Below are 22,328 nucleotides of genomic sequence, written 5' to 3'. Positions count from 1 at the left end.
TATTACTGTAAGCTTTTTCCTGATGGTTCTTCAGGATAGCGCTGTCCAATTCACTAACCCATAAGATTTGTAACCTAGAAGTATTGCATACAAATCATTCATTAAAAAGGTAGTGAGTAGAACATCTTTGAGAGTTGCTTTAAGATTCAGTTGATGCCTTTTCAATTTTGTTTAGCTTCAGGGGATACATCCTTGGAAGCTGTTACCATTTGACGTTTCTCTCATTTTCCCAATAATCCATAAATCTGGGTTGTTGGTTTTTTTTTTCTTCCTTTTCTCCTTTTTAAAATGACACTGCCTCCTTTTCCCCTGTACTATTCACTTTTTATCAGGCTCAATTGTTCAGACAGAGAAGTGTGTGGTTCTCTGGTTGATTACTCTTCTACCACCCATTTTGTTCACAAATCTATTCTTCCCTCCCAGTCTTTGAAAACTTTGCATGTGTGAGTTAGCAGACAGTCAAGTCTTTGTTTTACCACCCATCAAGCACTGCCATTTGCAGCACTATGATCAATTCCCCACTGCAAAGTCAAATCCTGAACTCACTTCATCCTCTGCAGGCCAAACTTGGGGCTGGAAAACAACTGTATATGAACTGGGCAAACCAAGGAGGGGAGGGTCTGTGAAAGGTATGTATGTTCTCATTGGTACTTGCCCCATCCATTCAGAGAAGCTCTGTACGCACCACTGCTTCTGATAAGGAGGAGTTGAACTTTGAAGTCTTTAGAAGTTATATCATAGGCATTAAGTGGAGATCATAAAAAAAACAAGCCAGAGATGAGAGTAAGAAGGAGGATTATCCCTCACCAGAACACAAGCTACAGTTTCAGTGAGGATATACTATACTTTTCTCTGCTTCCATCAAGCCACCTGCTGAAGAGGTGCTCAAGCTGCCTCTCCCTTGGCTGGCATCTATTCCAAATGGGTTACAGCTGCTATTAATTTAGTTTTGGGCCTAACCCCTTGGTGACAGAAGCCATGACTTGTTCACAGGAGTTTGATGAGCTGGGAATTTGTGCATGGTGTTTCTGCACCTTTCTTATCCAGCAAGGAACGTATTTTCAGTTTTAGAAGTGATCTGATCTTTTATTGCTAGCATGAATTAGATGATAATAACACGGGGAAAGTGGGCATTTGCAAACAGAGAGAATAGCTCCCATATATATGACGGAAAATAAAGATGAAATCAGCAATAACTCATTAGTGGCAAGAAAACCATCCTTAAATTCACCTTAAAAGGAAAAGCAAAAATAAACAAAACCCGCAACATCACTGAATGAAAAACAGCTAAATGAATTTCACTATTGATAATGAGCAGGGAGCACAGTGCTTGGGATCATGAGTTTATGCAAATCTGTTATTACTGCAAATTGGCATCCTAAGACCCTGATCATGCAACACTTGCACATATGCTTAGCTTTATGCACATGAGCGGTCTCATTAACACCAAAGACTTAGTCGTGCATAAAACCAAGCAAATGCATGAGTGTTTGTGAGACTGGGATTTAAGCACAAGGGATAGAAAACAAATTTACTGTATCATCAACAATTATTTCTGAAACCCATCAGAAGCCAAGGTGGTGCCAGAAGTCTGCTTATTGCAGAAACATTCAAAGAGGAAAGGGATTTTGAAGACTGCTGCCTCTTACTCAATCCATTAGTCTCAATAATAATGGGCCTAACACAGGAGGAATACATCCCTACCCTGACTAAAATATAACTGATTTATGGATATTAGCAACCAAGTATTTCCCACAAAATTTTACAATATAAACAGAATTGCCTCTTAAAAACAGCAACAAGAAAAAGCTTTTGCGTAACAGTTCTAACTTACTTAGCTACTATAAAGAAGAACTGGTTGTAATCATCTTGGATTTGACTAAATTATTCAGCAGTGTCTCGCAAAACTCTTCGAAAATTAATTTAAATGGTGTTAGGTTTACATGGATTCAGAGCTGACTACAGCATTTATACAAATAGCTATGATAAATACAAAGGCTTACACGGGAGGGATGTGCCTGTTGCACTGCAGTGAAGACTGATGGCTAATCTTAGAGCTGATTTTAATTAGAACATCCAGCAATGCTTCAGAAAACAGAAAAACTCCCCTATGTTATGAAACCGATTGAAAATATGCTATTTCCTTGGGAATCCAAAAGAGTAAACACGATAAAATTTGAGTACTTACCAGCAAGATGAGAAAAAACAGAGAGCTGTAAAACAACTTCTACACAAGCACAGCTTCTGCCAAATTTAAAGGGATAGCTCAGGAGAAGGATTTCCTGGAAAAGGACAGACCTACGTTGTGAAGCTGTAAAACTAAGGCCTCAAGAAAAACAAAATAGGGTCTTATTATCATAAATATAATTTGTCAATAATCATATTTAAGTGTGAGAATTTCTGTGCCTTTTTTTTTTTTTTTTTTTACCCTCTAGCTTGGCTTCAGATTGCAAAATATTAATACATTCTCAGCAGTTGGCTTTACTGCTACTTTCTGTTTATTTCTTTTTCTTCCCCTTCAGTTTCTGGTCTTTTTTTTTTCTCACCTAGTAAAATTGCTGCTGTCAATTGTGCTGCATAACAGTAAAGCTGACAGAATTATGGTGCTCACAGTCATATCTCGAGGCTTGTTTTGAAGCAGCAGTTCCAGGATCTCCAGGTACCACGTGTGGCCATGTATATGACTCCTGGCAAAGCCTGGATGCTCGAGGGCTCTTGGTTCTCCGTATGGTTTTGTTCAATGTGTTGTCATGGAGATTCAGAGTCTGAAAAAGGCGCCACGGTCTTTCACTCTGCTGCAGTCTGTATGATCGGGCTGCTCACAGCATTGGCTATGAGGGCTGGGCTGGCAGGGAGCCAGGCAACTTGTGAAAATACTTTCACACATTTGCACTCGATGTTTTGGTTGTGGTTAGATGGAGTACTGCTGTACTGATGGCTAGCTATTTCCAAGTCTGCATCAGTCTTACAGGCTTAATTTTATATAAAGATAGCTTTGGGGGTTGACTTCGGTGAGGTAATATCTTCATTTTTGTAATTTCACAGCACAGTAATGCTGTGTGTCCTGAATGCATAAGAACAGAGAGAAAAGAGTAACACAGAAGGATGTTGTCTCGAGGCCCTTCCCCTCCTCCTGTTTTACCAAAGGAAAACATTTTTTAACTTTCTTCATGGGTTAAGTTTCAGTTTTTAATCTTATCTATGAAGTTCTCAAAGAAGAACACTGGACTTTTGTGACTAACAGACACCTGCCAAGAGTGTGGTTCTGAGCTGGTCTGTAAAGGAATATCATGACAAAGATGTAAAAGGTAGTACTATTGGTGTGAAGAGATGCGTCTGCTGGAACCTGCCCTGCGAATGTTTGCTCCGTCTGCATAATGGCACCATGTGCGACATTCCTTTTAATGTCTAATTGAAAAGATGCACAAGCATACAAATTTCTGAATTCAAAGCATCACCATGTCCTGAGGACTGTGAAAACTGATGAGCAGAGGAAAGTCTGAAGCCACTTTGGGCAGTCAGTGCCTACCTACTTCATCCCAGCAGGTAAAGATCAGCTGGCCATCAGCACAGGTCTGCCAAACTGAAGCTCCCAAAGGTTGTGATGATAATTAACTCTAAAAAGTTGCCTTTTCCTTAAAATACATGTCCTATTGTTTGAAGAAACAATTATTTCAGAATAAACCAGTCATTTTTAATTCTGACCTTATTTATTATATTTTGAAGCACATTATGAAATGCAACACTGAACACAAATTTCTCTTTGATTGGTTTAATGAGAACAATTTCTCTCTTCAGCAAGCACTTGCTTTCAGAGTGAAACCTTAACATTTTACTTTTATCTGTCTTGTCAATCACTGTTTTGAGTCTTTTTTTTCTGCTGGCCCCACCTGGAGATGTCATATTCCCTTCAAAAGAATGCAGTCTGAAAAGATGCTGAATACATCAAACCAGTCAACTAGTTACCAGTTGATCTGACAAATAGGTCACATTTATTTTTGGGAAAGCAACTTGTTCAGCTGATGGATGACTTGAGCACAGGTTTCCTTACTTTGCCTGTAATTGATGCCCAACTGTTATTTTTTTCAGTTTGATACTTAATATCCTAAACTCATGAAATAATTCAGGCTGGAAAGGACCTCAGAAGGTCATCTCATCCCCTGTCCTGCTCAAAGCAGGGTCAGGTATGAGATCAGGTTGCTAGAGGCTTTATCCAGTCCTAAAAACTCCAAAGATTTTAACACAGCTGCGCAACTTCTCTGGAAAACCGTTTGCAATCCTCAATTAGCTTCATGCTGAAAAAGATTTTTCTGCTGTCATGCTGAAATCTTTGGTTTTTTTTTCAGTTTATGTCCGTTACCTCTTCTCCCTTTCTGCTGGGCTGGGGTTTATGTTAGTAAGGGCAGTGACAAATAAACCCTTTTATTTCTCATCAGTATATCTGCATGCTTTAGGGAGGACAATGACAATATCCTTCAGGCTTGAAGGTGATGAATCTAAACAAAGTTTATCTGCTCTTATGTACTGTATTAAAACATAAATCTCATCGTTGCATGTAAGGAAAACCCAGTTTCAATGACGATCTGACCCAGATACTGGAGTGCATGGTTTTCCTATAAAAGATGTTATTTCATTAAAAAGACTATTGTAACCTAAACACTTCATGACATATTTTCTTTCCAAGGAAAATTTTTCAATTGCACTAAGCATGCTGAAGTCATTATGTTAGAGATACTACTCTGCCCAGCCAGTCTTAGTATAGGTTATACTTCTGCAAGGGATTAAAAAATGATGCATTAATAGATATCCTTCTAAAAAGACTCTGCTGAGTAATATTTGCATTTTTGCAAACCTGGGGGAACATACAGAGCAGCAAACGAAATACAGCAAATAATTCAGGGCAAATAATATATAACCATGAGAACTTTTCCACTGTATTTATTTAAATGACGGGAAATATGTTAAAATGTGAAAGCTAAGCATTTCAGTTTATTCACATATTTTACATTCAAAGGACCATCTGAAATACTTTTTTTTTTTTTTTTTTCCCCAGAAAAAAAGAGATTCCTCTTGTGGTTTCCAAAATTTTGACAGAGACATGGAATATACATAATGAAGCACATCATTGCTGTACATACAATGAAAGCCTTGTGTATATGGAAAAAAGATAAAATCCAAACAAATCTGTCTGTTAGTAAAAAAAAAAAAAAAAGAATTCCTTTAATATAAATAAAATTCAGAGTAGTACTTCATTTTAGCAGACAAAACAACAGTGGGATTTATTAACAACTACATATTTACAGTGTCTGACTGGTAAAAATAAATGGCTTCTTCTGAGATCTTAGACACTTCCTTAGAAGGCAACGTGGAATGAGCCTCAGTGCTTCACATTAACTAGGTGCTAAAAGGATGAAATTAAAGCATACTTTAAAAATGTATATGAGTATGATAGCACAGCTGGAAATGCTGATGTAACACATCTATGCCCTGATGCAGCAAAGCTTGCACCACAGCAAGTTCTCTCTGATTTCAGCAGATCTGTGTATGCTCTAAAGGATAAACACAGGATAAATGTTCTAAATTCAGGAGCATTGGAGGAAGAGAAATGGTTGACTCAAGGGTGCTACAAATAGGGAAAACTGCTGTAATTACAATTTCATGGAAGCACATGATCTTGAATTTAAATCTGTACGCTTTTACATAGGTGAATTCTACCAGTCTATTTTTCAGTTGATCCTCCATTTGATCCTATGTGGTTTGGATTCCACATGTCCCTACCAAGTGACAAACTTCATAAAGTATTTCCTTCCCAATGCCTCCCAGATCATAGTGCCAGTTTAGCAGATCTCAGTCTTTTTGGCAATTAAATAAAACAAGAACCAGATCCTTTTCAAAGTATTCACAAAATAACCTTTCACTTACGAAATGGCTGTCCCATACTGATACCATTCTTGCATCAGATCTGACCTCAGTTCCTTCAGATCTAAACTATTGCTTGAAAGTTATAAAAATAAAGAATTGATTAATATACAGATATATATTTCAGAGCTATAAGAGAATAATATTAAACAAATTCCTTTTTAAATCTACTTTAAATTAAAAGAAATGTTTTCAAAAGTCTGTGCTGAAGCAGATCTTTATCTATTGACTTTTTAATGGAACCCATTCACTGCAGATGGTCATACACAACTGAATGTAAGAAGCTCATTGCTACAGAAAGACAGCGAGTATGATTCCACTATCAAGTGATTAATAAAATCTGCTGTGCTAGCTGGTTCTTGATATTTCTCTTCCAAGAGCTGAAGATATTTCCAATATCAGAAACAAAACCTAAGTCATGAAAAGTCCTGAGCTCGTTCTAAAATTTTCTTATTTCCTTGGTCTTTGTTAATATATGTTCTGTGATAATCCAGTTTGTTTTGTATGCTGTTTGTATACAGCATAATATAAATGCATGAATGCACACATACGTACAAAAGCAGTCAGTAAATCACTTAAGAAATATGCCCACTCAGGGTCATTTCATGCTTGTACAATACCACTTTTTCCTGTAATATCCATAATGACATGATCTAGGTTGCTCCCCTTTTCCACCAAGATGCTCACGCTGATTTTCCTTCTATTTATCTTAAGCAGCCGAAACAACAAGGAACATTTTTGAACAACCTATAATACTCTTCTTGAATCTGAAAGAAAAATATTGAATCCAAACATGAAATAGATGTGTTTTTACTAATTGTGTATGAATCACTTCATTAGATATTTTAAGGTGGGGATGCTTGCAACTGTAGGACAGGACACTGAAAAAAGCATAATCTCAAAACTGTTTGGGGAATGTGAATCCTGTTACTAACTGCAAAGAATGGAATTGAGCTTTACTGCATCCATTGCATTGCTTCATCTGGTTACTGGTGAGTTTTACAAGTTCATTTTTTGATCTTCTGTAAGTTTGTTTTTTTTTTAAACAGGAAGAAAATAGGAGCAAAGATGTTCTGTCTCCCCAGAAGGCAACAGCAGTATTTCCCCTCTTCCCATCCCACTCCCAACAAGGGTTTCTTCCTGCTTTGAAAAACCGTCCACACTAGGACTTTGCTCCGCTTCAAGTCTAGGCATTGTCCTGGGCACAGCTGAGGGCCCCTGTGGCTCCCCATAAGGACACTCACCTTTCTGGACAGCACACAAAGAAAGATGAAGATGAACATCCCCTGAAATGCATTGAAGATTGTAAACAGATAGGCTGTAATCACGGAGCCCTGGACGACGTGGAGGACCCCAAAAATCCAAGTAGCCCCAAGGAGGAACAGGAGAGCGAGAGCACCTCGGGCACAGGACCTAGGGAAATGTAGACAAACGCAAACATGTTGCATATCCCTTTGCTGCTTGGCAAAGGGAATGCTACCTAGGCAATTTATTCTTTTTCTGTGAAGGCCTAAGAAGTGCAAATGCATGGGTTGCTCTTTAGGGTGTGCTGTAGCACCGTGACACAAATAAGCACACACAATCACTGCTGACTGCAAAAGAGTAAAACTGGAGGGCCTTAAAACACTGGCTTCTTTAATCTTCAGATATGTTTTCTCTGGTGTACTGCAGCACCATATGATTTGATTTAAATCTACTGTTAGTGTAATTCCCCAAGGAAAAACATATGTCTGTTATGAAGCATTCTCTCGCTTTTCCTCCTCCCCCTTATCCTCCTCAAAAAATAACCCAGAAAAATGTACAGTATGCTCTTAGGTCAGTACATGTGCATGACATCAAAGGGTTCTTAGGCTGCCTCTCAGGTTCACTGAAGAAGATGGTGCCAGTTGTAAACCTAGACTTTCCTGCTTTCATTCTTTCTCCTTTTAAAAATATATTTTTGTTTTTACAAAACTTATACTCTCAAATATTTTCTGGGTCACTGTATTGATGCTTTAAAATTACAGGAACTGATTGGCTATGATTTTTTTTTTCCAACATACTGTAAAGCCCTGCTCACGGGCACAAGCAAATTGCAGCATGTTGTCTTGGAAATGAAACCACTGATTACTTTCTTATTCATTCTCAGCCTAGTCATTGCAGGACTTCCTTTGAACAACAGACATTTTTAGCACTGTTCCTCAGAAAATGAATAATTTTCAACTTCATTAAAACCAGCTCACCACATGAAGCTATGAAGGGTAAGGAATAAGAGAAAGTAATCAATCAAACAATTGCTAAATCCTAACTATAAATCTAGTGCAGTGCATTGAAACTGCAGGAGTGTTCCTAAGCAACACAAACAGTAAGTTGTTTTCAATGTTCCCTGTAGTACACTTCAGCTTTTCCTGCACAAACGTTTTTCAAGGTTCCTATAAATCAGTTTTAAAGAGAGTGAGTTGATGGAAAAATCATAACAGCATGCAAAGTAAAAATCCTGGAGAGGAACCCCCCACTCCTCAACACCATAGAAGCACAATGCCCTACTGTGGACTTTTTACTACTAATAAAAATGGCCTGATTTTTTTATCACAGGATTTTTGTATGCCTTGTTACTTCAAGGTAAATATTTTGGTCCCAATTTGGGCATGTTTTGACTTGCATAGAGGCTACAGAAGGTACAATTACTACTTTAACCCTCCCCTCAGCCTTTATCCTTTGATTGACATGGACCTCTTGTAGTGTTTTTATACATCTCCTGTAAGTCCAGTGTTACTGCAAGAGGCATTGGTCAGGAGAAGGAAAGACTGCAAAGTTTACCTCCAGATATATACGACAATAGAAGAAAACCACTTCGGTATTTCCACATATCTTCCAGAAGTTTAAATCATTGTTTTTGAATCCTTAATTTCACATTTGGCTTTATTCTGTTTAAACAGAAGTTTAAAATAGTATTAAATGGCAAACTTACCTTATATTTTCATAACAACTAACTTCTGGCTTTAACATTGCAGTGTGTCGAAATACTTTATAAATAATCACTCCAAAAGCCAGCAAATTAACCTGGGGAGAGTAAAGAGAAGAATTTTTAGTTCAAACTGGAGTGATTTTGAGTTTCAGTAAAACACTTAAACGGAACAAGTCAGATAAAGTTTCTGCGTATAAAAAACTTGGAGAATCCAGTGATGGAGTGGGGAGGGGGAAACTCTTTTCTGATCCATGTCTATTAAAAAATAAGATCCCCATAATAAAGATTGATCAAACAAGGTAGTAACTCTATCTTATTTCAATATTATCCCTATCAAAAGTCTGCAAATGTTTATTGGTAAATCTCTGATTTCATGGTCTGATTTTTTTCTGTAAGTAGAGATGTTTAAGCAAATGGGGAGGAGAGGAGAGAGAGAGGAGAGGATCCCAAAGATGCTTCCTGCTATTGATTTTCTATGATACAGTACTGTGTAGATTTTGACAAAATGCACATCTTTGTTACATAAATATCGTATTAATACATTAATGTCACATTAATAACATCGTATGTTCTGAGTTCTTTTGGGTGTGAAAAGTTTTAAGTGGCATAAAAATATTTGAGGCTTATGTGAAGAAATTTTCAAAAACTAACTTTGCTGAAAGGTTCCATGCAGGGTATTCTCTCCTCCATTTTATGTTTGTTTCATTGGTGGACAATGTGTATGCATGTATGTGTGTGTGTGTGTGTGTGTGTGTGTGTGTGTGTGCGTGCACGCGCGTACATTTTCTGCTTTCCTTATAATCATATTGCTTTATTTCAGTTTGAAACAAACAAACAAAAAGCAACTAAAGGAAGTAGTTTTGTAAATGATGCTCAGTCATGGTTCTGAACCTTTGCTTGCTCAGATAGGCTTAACTGAATATTCATTTAAATTTCTATTGCTTTTCTTTAACAATGTAGATGAGTTTGTTCTCGTGCTTTTTAAAAGAAGACTTATTTTGGTTTGCAGCATTTAACATCAGAATCTATTTGCAATGTTAATAATTGAACCAAATTTTATCTGGATGTATATTTGTAAATCCTTGGTTGTAATCCTTTGGTTGGTTGTTGTGAGTTTACAGCTGCAGACCAAATAGAATTAATGTCTTCCCCAACTTGTTTCTCCAGAAAGACAGTGTGGTTTACCGCTCTCCTTTCTCTTAAAAATAAAAACAACAACACAAAAACCCACTCCAAAATGAAAACAAAAGCCTGCTATATAAACACAGCATCACTTCTAAAAGAAGTGCTTTCATTTGTTAGTACTTGCTATGTATGCCTTTAGAACATTTTTGTTATGTTGGGTGGGAGTACCTGATATTAAATTCAGGCTCTGCTTTAATTAGCTGCATGCTCATACTTTAATACAGCATAATGTATTTACAATTTGATAAGACAGGAGATAGAGCTGATTAGCAGTTTAGGGAATTAATCCTTTTCTGAATACCTTGTACTTTCACTGATCATGAGAGCTATTCTGAAGCTCTTTGTATTTAAAATTGTAATCTGTAATATCTCCTAAACCAGCAATTTTTCAAAGTTAATTATAAGTCAGTCAGCAGTTATGGGTAATTATATGCAGACTTACTTTTTTATCTTATATTTGTTGGTGAATAATATACCAAATAACGTAGAACACACACTGTAATCTGTGTAACCCACCTAATGTACTTATTACAGTAATATGAAAAAAGGTAGGGTGAAAAGTGATCAAAGTACCACAAGCACAGAGAAAGCACCCCAGTACCTCTTGTGAAGCTGTCAGCACGACCGTGCAGCCAAGCCTCCTCCCTGCTGGCCCGTCACCAACATCACTGATGTCAATGAGAGCCTTCCTATTGCTGCTAATAGGCTCTTTATGAAGCTCCGTGGGCCAGACTCCATTATCCTTTGGTCATGGAAAACAGCTGCAGAACTGGGGAGGTTTTGCTGAGCAAGGATGGGACTGCGGAGGGGGAGATGTGGGGCCTCGTGGTAGAAGTCTCCATTTCTCTTCATGCCAGTGGGGCTCCTTTACACAAATACTATTTACATTGTCTGTAGCACAGGATAATAGGATTTGGCCCTCTGCGTTGAGGTAATACCCATTAACTATGATCTTTTCATTCATCAATTCATTCTGATGGGAATAATCTGGATGTGTCAGGGGAGAGAGAGAGGTTAACACCGGTTCTCAGAGCCAGCTGCAGAGTGCAGGCACAGCACACTGACACTGACTCAGGTAGCCTCTCAGGAGGTAACGTTACAGGGTAATGGCAGCGAGCTTAACTTCTGAAACACCCGCTCATTCCCAAGATTTATTAAAGCCTTAAGTAGGTTTTTAGCCCTTTTAGAAGCACTCCATTAATAAAAAATATCATAGCCAAGTGCGTAGGCTGTTTTGTACAATATTCAGTGCCTCAAAAAAGTAGGTTTCAGGGAACTTTCTTTCAGCCTAACTTAGAGCACTCTGGCACAGCATTTTGTCCTTTGGAGGACCTCAAATATGTAACAGTAAGGTAGTTGTAACTGTCCTACAATGAAGAAAATCCAGCAACACTTGAGGGAAATCAATAACAGACAATCATACATAAACCCAAGAGAAACATAGATAATGTTAATAATGCTAATAATATTCAAGTGTGCAGAAAACTGGTACTCTAACAACACATTATGCTTCTGCCTAAGACCCTGCATATTTGTTACCATAGACGTAGTGGTAATCACAGCTATTTCTGGGAAATGCTGAGTAAAAAGTTCATATTCAGTGGCTGGACAGAGGACTAAAGGGGAAATAGCCTTCATATACCTAATATCCTCAAAGAGCCATATGTGTTTCAACAGATGTGATGAGAAGTGAAACACCTAAATTGCCTGGCATAAGATAGGACCACTTAAGACATTTTTCCTTTGTATCAATAAGTGAGATTCAAATGAATAAATGCAGGTAGTAGGCTACAAAAGGCTTCTAAAATATACAAAAGTCACTCTGAATGTAGGGTGTTCTATTTTTTTTCCATGGAAACTACAGTAGATACAAACAGCGTAAGAACACTGTTTGACAGAGCAAGTTCTCAGATACAAAACACTACTTCAGCATAGTCACCACCATTAACTGTGCATTTCTACCAGCAGTGAACAAGAAATTGCATACTGTGCTTGTAAAAATCTGTGTGGGCATCTGGAACATGGCTTTTCTTTCATATCACTGTTACCATTGCTAGAATGCACCACCCACCACCTGACTGTGCTCTCATCCACTGTTTGGTCTCCATAAATGTTTAGCAAGCATTGGTGAATGTCAGTGCATGCCATTTCTTCTGCAAAGAGAAATTCCATGACACATCTTTTCTTCAAAAGCATGCCCTTTTCAGACACCATTTTGTCAGACTGCCCCTCTGCTGCCATCTGTCACACGACAACAAAATGTAATGGAATATTGGTGGGAAGCTTCAACCTGTACTGCCTGGCCACCAACATCCACCTCTGACATTGTGAACCAACATAATAAAATAAGAGGCATTACTTTTGGAGCAGACCTCATAGATAGGCACAAAGAGCTGTAGATGTCTAATACTCTGGCTGGAATAAACTGGAGATAAGAGACACTGAAACATCTAAAAAAAACTTCCAGAAGATACTTACTGCTAAATATTGTGTTTTGGTTGCAGTCATGTTTTAGATTTTTGTAATTAAAGCATACTCTTCAGCTCTTGTTGGCTAAGCTTTATAAGATGTTATAATTAAAGCTGCCTGGAGGTGACAGGCAAGGTGAATGGAAACAGAACAGCAAAGCATAGAAGCAGCAAAGCAGAACAGAGCACCGTGTGCAGGCAGCTGTGACACTGAGCTGGGGCAGGCGATGCGCAGGCCTGGCCAGGGCCAGCCTGGGGACTGCGGCTGCTGCACGTCTGCTCCAGGAGGGAAGTTACTGGGTAATGAGTACGGCCACTCGGCAGCACTGGGCAAGCCCAAGGCGTGAAGTACAGTGGCACTACTGCAGTTTTATCAAGTGAATAACGATTTTACAGCGTGACAGGGCAAGTCCTTGTGCCTTTGTTTCAGTGTTATTACATGGCTGAGCAGTCAGAGAAACTGCTGCATGTCCTGAGATGGGCCGCTGGGCAAGGCTAATAGGCGAAAAGGGAACTGCAGTGATTCCAAGCCCAGTACTGAACTATTTCATTTTTTAACAAACCACCTCAAACTGCTGTATAAATTCTATGATTCTACGCTGTTGGGTAAACAGCAGAGTTATTGTACCACAAGTCTCCAGCTTTCTTATTGCAGCCCCATCCTGCGGGATGCTGAGCATCCTCAGCCCTCCCCCCTGCAATGTTGGTGGGAGTCAGCACTCACTGAGTGCTCAGGTGCACTACAGGACTCATTTTAATAATTAATCTATTCCTTTTTGCTAAGTGGTTAATCAAATACAAGTGCTTATGCAGAAGCAGCTTCCATTCCAAGAATCTTCAGGGAATCAACTCTCCTTAAAGATATTTGTATTAAAAGTGCTTTTAGCTTAAATTCTAGAAATGTTGTGGTATATTTATAAGCAAGTGGTAGTAAACTTAAAATATGTTTATGTGAAATAGATATTGAATAGAGGAAAGTCTTAGGGATTTTGTAGATATGGGCAACTACGTTTGTGTATCTATTTTACCCAGGAAGATTCCCAGGGAGCCACAGAGCTGCACAAGGTATGTTTTGTTGTACACGCACAACTATGTTTAAAGGGAGGATGGTAAATACTCAGAGAATCTGTTCTTAGAAAGTTATCTGTGTGAAGAGTCAAGAAAATTTAGGACTTTGGAGTGACTTCTGGCCTCATTATACCAATGGTAGAACTGTTAGATGGCAAAACTCCTGCTGCTTCCAGTGTTGTCAGGACCTTTCCTCTACAATTTATAGAAAGGGGCATCTTAAGAGATTCATAGGCACCACTTTGTATGGTGTTAGTCTACCTCTGTCCAGAACTAGGATAGCTCTGTAAATCTCTTTGCTGATGCCTTCTTCCCTCTGCTGATGCTTCTGCAGCGAAGGAAAACTGCTCAACAGTGGGCATGGGCAGAGCAAGATGCTGTTGCTTCCACTTTCACTCCTAGCAGTTCTGGGTCGACCAAAGTAATGTTTTACCCATACACAGTTTGCAGAAGGAAATAATAGTGTTGTATACATATCAAACATAAAAAAGTATCTAGTAAATATTATTAAGATAAGAATCCAGAAGAGCACTGAGAAACAATTTTGTCTATTGCTTAAGCAAATTACAAACTTCCCTGTTGATTACTGTATTTTCCAAACTAAGTAATAATATAAAAATGAACACAATAGTCCTAAAATGCTAAATATTCCAAGCCGTTGGAGCTCTGTTATTAGCACATTGCTTAGCAACTGCTATATTTAAAATAGGTCCTTAATTCCTCTGCTAAATGTACATATTTTACATACTGGAAGAGTAACATAATGTTCTATCCTCAAATAAATATGATGTTAGTGCTTCACACTGCATGAAACACTCTCTTTGTAAGTACAGATTGATAGCTATTTTTAGCTGAGCACTGAATGGTATGAAATATACAAAATTTAATAAAGCATGCAAAACATCTGCCTGCAAATAAAAATATTTGCACTCATGTTGAAGAGTTGTAGTTTCTTTCATAATTAATTACAATTAAATGGTAAGATACTGAGTGAAGTGATATATCATCATTTTGCCCCATCAAGGTAGCTGACAGCTGTCAAGTTTTGCAACTGAGAAATCTTTTTTCCTTTCCTTCCTCCCTCCTTTTTTTAAGCAAGACAAAAGAGCTCTTGAATGCTCAGAGGGGAGTGGTGCTTTAATGGCAGTAGCTCAGTTCATACCTGAACAACTTGCAAAATAAAAGACTGGGACAATAAGCATTCAAGAACGTTTTCTCCAACAGTTTTTTGTTGAAAAAAAAAATTCAGTTCATCAGCACTAAGATATTTACTAATTTAGATTATACTTTCAACAGTAAACTTACTGACCAGCATTGTTCGTCTGATTAAAACCAGAAAGGACATTCATTTCTGGACAACGAAAAATCCCTGTGGATAGAGCATTTATCTAGGACGTAGAAGACATGAGCACAATTTTCTGTTGTACTTACTATTCAGACTATAATATGACCCTTAGTTCCTCCAACCTGCATACCAGCTATTCACCACTATCGCTCCATTAGCCCTGCTGGCGCTGTTCCATGCCATATAGATAATTAAACATTCACTGGAGCAGGAAGACCTGGATCTCCCTCATCCCACAGTTCTGCATCCAGGACTATCTAAAGACAATTACTATTTTAACAGGAGAGTAATTGTTTAATAGAAGAAGACTAAGGTTTTGAGAGTCTTTCCAATACACAGATATTTATAGAATGAAGAAGGAATTGGTTATTTCATGTACAATATTCTTGTGTAAAAGATACACTCCAGCCTTTCAAAAGTTATTAAAACACTTTAAACACCTGCTCTTTAAAGTTTTCTAGTGATACAAAGAAGAGCTAGTACAAGAAAGAAGAGGCTAATTCTAAAGATTCAGACATACTAGCTCTGATTCAGTCTGAGCACTTTACATTCAAACTTCAAAAATGAAGCCCCCAAATCATTCCCTTTTCCTTTCTTAGTCCCTGTCTCAATAATTGATGAAACCATCTATATGCTGATGTCAGATCTCACAAAAAAGAATGAGAAAATTTCTCCTGCTGCTCTCTTAGGCATATACTTGAATTTTTTACATATATCATATTGAATTTGGCTCTTTCAAAAAATGTCTGAAGTTCAGAGCAGCTGTATCTGTATCAGTCTTTACAATGACCCTCATTATGAGTGTTTGAATTAATGAGCTTGTGATGGTCTGAATTCTGCCAGAGAGAGCAATACATTTCTGTCTGTCTGTCTGGCTAATGTCTGGGTAAAATGACAACATTCAATGGGTCATCGTTATTTCAGACAGAGGAGAACAAAATTAAGCTATTAATGATACAACAGTTTAAGCTTCAAAATGAAAATGTATGCCATATTAATTGCATAAAATTGGACACAAGCTGGCAGTCAAACAGTCTGGATTTGTCTCCTGACTGATTTATCTCATTATCATGTATCCCGTTAATATACCTCCGTGAACGCTTTAGGTATACAACAGCAGTCTTATTTAGAAATAGAAAATATAACAAAAACATTTAAAAAACCACTCTAGGCTGTATTTTGGGGAAATATTTTCAACAATGAGGGATTAGAATTTTATGATTCTAAGATTTTAATACTTTCACTTGTTTAAAAGTGAAAACACAGCTAAATTAGTTTATTTCAGACCTTGTCTCAGGAAATACATAATTTTCACATAGACTTGCTCTTTATATATGAATACATGAATATTTGAGAGTTGTTCTTTTGCATATCTCCAGTTGTAGATTTAGACTCGATTTAATAACTAAGTAGTTTTCTTTATGCTTTTAGAACAGTTATAGGAAGCACTAAATAAATAAATAAGAAATAGAAGGGAGGCTTATATTTTTTATCAGATTAAACAGCTTCTCACATTCTTCTGGGTTCAGCATTATTTCTTATTGGATTGACAAGCTAAATGTATACTGGCCTAAATATTTTTATTTAGCCTCTGTTCTGCAGCCCAGGGCAGGAGGGATGAGCCAATACAGAACCGTGGCTGACCTTAGCCATAAACCCTAGCCCAACTAGAAGGATAAGTTTCTATCTTGCTCCCAGTAAAATTAATTATTAGGTACACTTTCTCCTTTTCCAAGAAGCTCCGAAAAGATGGATTTTTTCTTGGAAGCTGTTAATGACATAAGTCAGGCTGTTTGATGCATTCACTCCAGGTACATCAAAGATTCAGACTTACTTAGACCTCTCTTGTGGTTTTCCTGCATAAATGTAAACCTGTCTTACGCTGTACATGGAGCCCTATGCACCAGAGAAATATCCTTCCAAGGGTAAATAGGTTGTGAAATAATTGTATATTATGTTTTAGCACTAATAACTTCAGTGAATGGAAAAACTACCAGGATGGAAGCAGCATCAATATTATGGCCCAGACATTGAGTCTGAACACATTTGCCATTTTGGAAGTAAAAATAGTGGGCAGAAACCCATCTGGTACATTCTGCATCCCAGCAGACCCTATAAAGGATTTGGCCTTTTGCCTTTAGATGGAAATATGATTCTGTTGCGTGCGGATGTAGTCACAAAAAGCACGATGACCACATCTCACCCAAGGAGAATAGTCACATGCAATTGCTACTGTAATATGAATTTTTTTTTCTATATGGCTGCAAATGATGAATCAAAGGGCAGTAGGAGAGTGAAAGAAAATGCACTTTGAGTGACAAAATATGTAAAGTATATATAGTCAGTACGTAATTATTAAGAAAGTACAGAAGGCACCATCAGCCTGTGTTAACTTTCAAAAGCAAACCTTTTGAGTCCAATCAGTAACAGTTTAGGGTAAGTATATATGTTGATGGTAATTGTGCTTATATCAAGACAGCATAATCACTGAAAGCACAGAAGCTGGATACATGGATACATTAGAATAGCAGGTTGGTTTTGTTTCTGTGTAATGACATAAGAAAAAATAATGTTAATTTTGTAGACTAAATGACCATGGCCCCCTTTCTTTGGGTATTTCAAGGGGCTTCAGAACATGGACTTTGACGATAGCTTTGTAGGACAGACAGAAAGAAGAAAAGAACCTCTTTCCCTAGAAGATCCTGGCCTTGCTGAGAAACTGTATCTATTGGTATGGCAATATAGAAGCTATGGCTTGAAGATTAAGGTTCACCTGTCCACAGAACAGGGCCAGTACTTTCAGACTTGGTGATTATTTAGCACAGCAGGTATTGCTGGTTGCTGAACAATGCTGCAGTTTGAAATAATCTGTTTCAAGAAAAGTTGCAGACTCAGTCTCTAATGCCACTGTGTAATTAATTATTTCCACTGTATCCACACTGGCATAAGAAATGCAATGGAGACACATTAACTGAAGCCACAGAGGGACTAATGAAAAGGGACTATTATTTTTTCATAAAGAATAATAAAGCCATTGCTAGTCCCAGTAGGAAATTTATTTCCACTAAAAAGGCAGACTGAGGAAAAAGAGTAGATATAAAAAATGTTTTAAATGGCTATTTTCTGAAAAGTGTACACTAAACAGTACAGAGCATACTTTCCTCATCTAGCTAACAAACATAATGAGGTATTTGTCTCAAATAACCCGTAGGAAAACAAAATAAAATCTACACAGAATTTTTGAAAGCATAAATATTCAGTAAAATGTGGAGATGCTTGGTATGATTTGTTATGATGAAGGCCAGAGGTCAAACAACTTTTTCAATAAAAATCTGCAGAATATGAAAATATATCAAGATTAATGAATACAACCTTCTTCATTGAGAATGGGGATAATAATGTGAAGAAGCCCAAGGAGACAGTGTACCTAATTACATTAGTGTGGAGTGATTGGCTTTGGGGGGGGGGGGGGGAGGGGGGGGCTTTCTTTTTATATTTTTTTGTTTAAATGGGAACAATGGACTGTCAGATCATGCTCAATATTGAAGTCTGGAAAAATGCACAACATTTCCCTTTGAATATTTACTTCTCTACTTGAAAGATGTTCAGTTTGAATGGCCTAGATTAGAGTATTACGTACATGAAGTTTGTGAGTATTTGAGAAAAAAACAGAGTAATGGATTTGCCACGAAATTTTTCTGCACTGATCGCAGCAGTATCACGAATCCTGAATCAACCTAACTGTACAAACTGAATAAGCATTAGAACTGCCCAATAAGACTTGATGAATGCACTATTCCATTAATTTTACCTTTTTTGTTGAATAAATTATTTGACAAATAATAGTAAAAGTCATCAAATAAATTATCTGGTGAATGTATTTTTTAAGTAACTGACTAGCCCTAATGAATATGCAGCCAGTTCCTTAATGAAAAGCATTACTCTACTGTTAGCCTGCTTTCATCACTCACATGTCACTATCTTTGTATTTTGTAACTGCAATCTGTATATTTTATTCATTTACCCATTCATTTATACATGAGAAGTTCAAAATGGTATGATTAATTAATCACTGCAATTCTTCGAATATTTTTGCTTGAAAGTTGATTATTCATTGCATTTATTGTATACAGAAATGCTTAATAAAAAGAATCTGGCTTTTCTGAAGACACTTCTCCCAAGAACTACTCTTGGTTTGTATGTTCCAAGTCAACAAGAATGCTCTGCAAATTGCAGAGTCCATTTATAAGTCATTTCTGTAGTTGCAAACACTACAATTACCAATTGTTTCAAGAAATGGGAGCTTGAAGCTGAGCCAGACACCTTCAAGGCCCCTGAAAACATACATTAGCATAGTAAAACAATGAGAAGCATACACGAGTGACCCCTTCACTGCACAGTGTGCTAGGATGTTTGGACAGAAGCCACAGGCAAGCTTATTTGGATGGTGTGTAATATTGGAAATTTTCCAATCTTGAAAAGCAAGTCTGTATTTTGTCATTACAGAAGTAGTCTCAACAGTAATACTGATAGATATATACTGTTAAATGGCAAATTACACCTGTTAATGTTACATCACACTTCTGAGTCCTGGTACCTCACAGAAGTATGCCAATTTATTGTGGCAGTAACAATGGGTGGAATAGTCAAGCCTGAACATCTCTGGCCATACTGCAAAGTTGCAAATCATATACACACATGTCCCCTTAAACATGCTGCACAAGGTTCAACTAAACAGATTTAATGGGAGAAGGTTGTTGTAGAGGGGCATATTAAAAGGATCCTCTGCAGCTACACTCGTAGTTGCTGTGATTCACCTCCAAATTTTGCTTTTAATGGCTTGTAGACTTTTGGTAAGTACAGCATTAATGGTCTTTTCATACCAATACCAAGCAGCCTAACTTCTATGACCAGCTGGACATCTACTCTGTTGCTGTTCCTCACAGTAAGTATAAGTGGAGGAATATAACCTATGTTTGTGGTGTTTGAAAGATGAAGTTCTCACAGGTGTCAGTGATGTGGAAGAAAGACCTTATATGGGCCTGCTTCCACTCAAGACAGAGTATTCTGTCATGTTAGAGGTGGGAAAAGCCCTGTAGAAGGCCCCATACAACAGCAAGGAGTCTGTTCTCGGCTAACATTACACAGTCATTAAAATGGCAGCTGCATTACCCTGCAGAAAAATGGTTATTTCCATTCTATACACTTCTATTACAGGGAGATTATTATTGTAAGAATGTATTACAAAAGAAAAGAAAATGTTCTAGGGATTTTCTTTTCTTCATTTTCCTACCTTTTATCTCTGGAACTTATATTTGTAATATAAGTTCCTCAATCAGGCACGGATTGTAGTTTGTGGGAGTGTTTGTCCCTTAAAGCTTGTGATAAATTCACTCTTCTATTAAAAAGTTTAAATACTTGTTATAAATAATTTCTCCACACTTGTATGCTTTGATCTAATCTACTGCATAGTTTTAGCTAAAATGGTTGTGGTTCTAAAGATTACAAGTATTAGAGAAAGAAATATGTTGTGGAAATTATCTTTAGCTTGCAGCTTGCTTTACAAAGGTTTAAAATGCCCTTCCTTTGCTAACTCCATCTAAACAGCTTCTGACCCACTCCTTTTCATGTACAGTCACCAATCTAATAATAATAATAATAATAATAATTTTAAGGTGGGATCAATAAGGCAATTGCTTTACACTTAAGAATTCTAATAGAATCATAATATTAATAAGCAAACACCTTCAGAAATAGTGCTACTGCTTAGGCAATAAGAGGAGAACTTAGTTTATACTTCTGATAAACACTTGAGCTCCTTATGCTTCTGTATTATTACTGCAGATTTAAAGCCCAAGGATGCATTTGAAAAAATGTGCCTAGAGACAGAAAACCCACTGGTTCAGAATTAGTTCTATTCTTCATCATTTACATGCTGTCTCTAAGGTATATTACAGTATAATTCAAACCACAAATTTCCTGAGGTTCACAGAATTCACAGAAACAGAATGCACCATTTGGGTGTGTGGGCTTTTGTGCTGACAATAAGATTTATTTTTTTGTGCAAGAATCAGATTTGCGATGAGCAACTCTCCAGAGTTTTTGTATTGAAACTCTCTAAGTTACCTTGGAAAATTCACAGAATCATTTCATTAGTAGATGAATCTCAGAATTAAAGGAGTGCTTGAAGCTGCTAGAGTTTGTAACTTTCTACATAAGAGTTATGGTGATCTATCTGGTTATTCCAGAACCAAGAATTATATTAACTTTTATTATTATTATTATTATTTTTGCTTTAATTAGCTAAGGGGAAAGTGGATATCTTGAAAAGATATAGGCATCTTCAATTACAAGAATTTCCTGATTGCTGCTACCTTGGGAAGTGTTTAGACTTTGTCACAGTGCCCATGCAGTGCACTCAGGAGAGAATGGGCAATGGAAACAGATTTAATGCAGTAAGCAAGTGACCTATGAAACACACATTTTACCCCCACTTCATCTCCTTAAGTTAATGCCTTTTTGCACAAGGTTTCCCATATTCTTCATGGAGAGGGTCAACTTTATCACCTCCCATTTGTCTTTTATTTCATGGATGTTGCCTGCTGCAAGATGTGGAAAGTTCAAGCGAAGGCAAAAACCCAGCTTTCAGGATGTGCCTCTGCGGTCAGCTCGTATTGAAAGCACCAATGATCTGCTGTCTCTGTCTTTGTGCCTAACGTCTTGTGTCAGGCACAGGTCAGCTGGAGATGAAAGCAAAGTTGTAGATGCATACATTTGTTCTGTTTTGTATATTTTGATAACATACCTTTCCTGTACTGGCAGCACAGTCATATGTCACTGCCCATAAATCTTCACCTGAAGGCAGGTGAGAGTATAGGAAGGAAAGTAGCAAGAAAAAATCTCAGCTCTGCAAGCTGCCTTCCTGGAAGAAAGAGATAAGGTCCAAAGAGGACAAAGGAAGTTGCCAACTCAAACCTAAGAACTGTAGGATTTTCCAGTGAAGTGATCTTTCACCCCATGATTTTCTTTTACGGCATTAACCTGTCAATATCATCTGAAGTCAGGGTCATGGAACAGAGGGAGCTGTGGCACCATGCCTCTCCATGTTCATTGGGTGTGGTGGGGAGTGTTACCTGGGGTTGTCTCTGACACGTTTTTCCCAGCCTGCCCAGTCTACAACAGGAACTTGAGATGGAACTGGGCCAGAGTTATATTTAACACTTTATTCAGCTTTGAAATGGCTAATGCATTGCAATAAAATTCTTTTTACTATAATCTTGTGTGTGTTAGGCCCTGCCACTTCCTTTTACATATCCTCACATTTATCACCATCAGCTTAAATAGCAAGGAAGGGATATTACTGACATGACCATAGATGTCACAAGGCCTTACCACT

At 37.6% G+C, this 22,328-nt stretch overlaps 1 protein-coding gene and 1 long non-coding RNA gene across 5 annotated transcripts in view; one reads left to right on the top strand and one right to left on the bottom strand.

Annotated features, from left to right (window-relative positions):
* The first annotated feature begins 557 nt into the window (after positions 1–557).
* LOC122181140 lies at positions 558–7,098 on the top strand. Its single transcript, XR_006179362.1, has 3 exons — positions 558–629; positions 3,245–3,546; positions 6,969–7,098. It is a non-coding gene; the product is annotated as an uncharacterized LOC122181140 (long non-coding RNA).
* Positions 4,923–22,328, bottom strand: part of ADGRL4 (adhesion G protein-coupled receptor L4) — a 75,383-nt gene continuing 57,977 nt past the window's right edge. For all 4 annotated transcript variants that reach the window (XM_042873431.1, XM_042873434.1, XM_042873432.1 and 1 more), the window contains 3 exons: positions 8,870–8,961; positions 7,164–7,332; positions 4,923–6,686 (listed from right to left, as the gene is read on the bottom strand). In XM_042873431.1, the coding sequence (XP_042729365.1) occupies positions 6,624–6,686; positions 7,164–7,332; positions 8,870–8,961 (324 nt within the window). In that variant the 3' untranslated portion in view covers positions 4,923–6,623. The remainder of the gene's footprint in view (positions 6,687–7,163; positions 7,333–8,869; positions 8,962–22,328) is intronic.

Source organism: Lagopus leucura, unplaced genomic scaffold (genome assembly GCF_019238085.1).
Source record: "Lagopus leucura isolate 7727_CA_CO unplaced genomic scaffold, USGS_WTPT01 Super-Scaffold_100009, whole genome shotgun sequence".
Taxonomy (NCBI): Eukaryota; Metazoa; Chordata; class Aves; order Galliformes; family Phasianidae; genus Lagopus; species Lagopus leucura.
The sequence above is the reverse complement of the archived record's forward strand: the minus strand, read 5'-3'. Positions and strand labels throughout refer to the sequence as shown.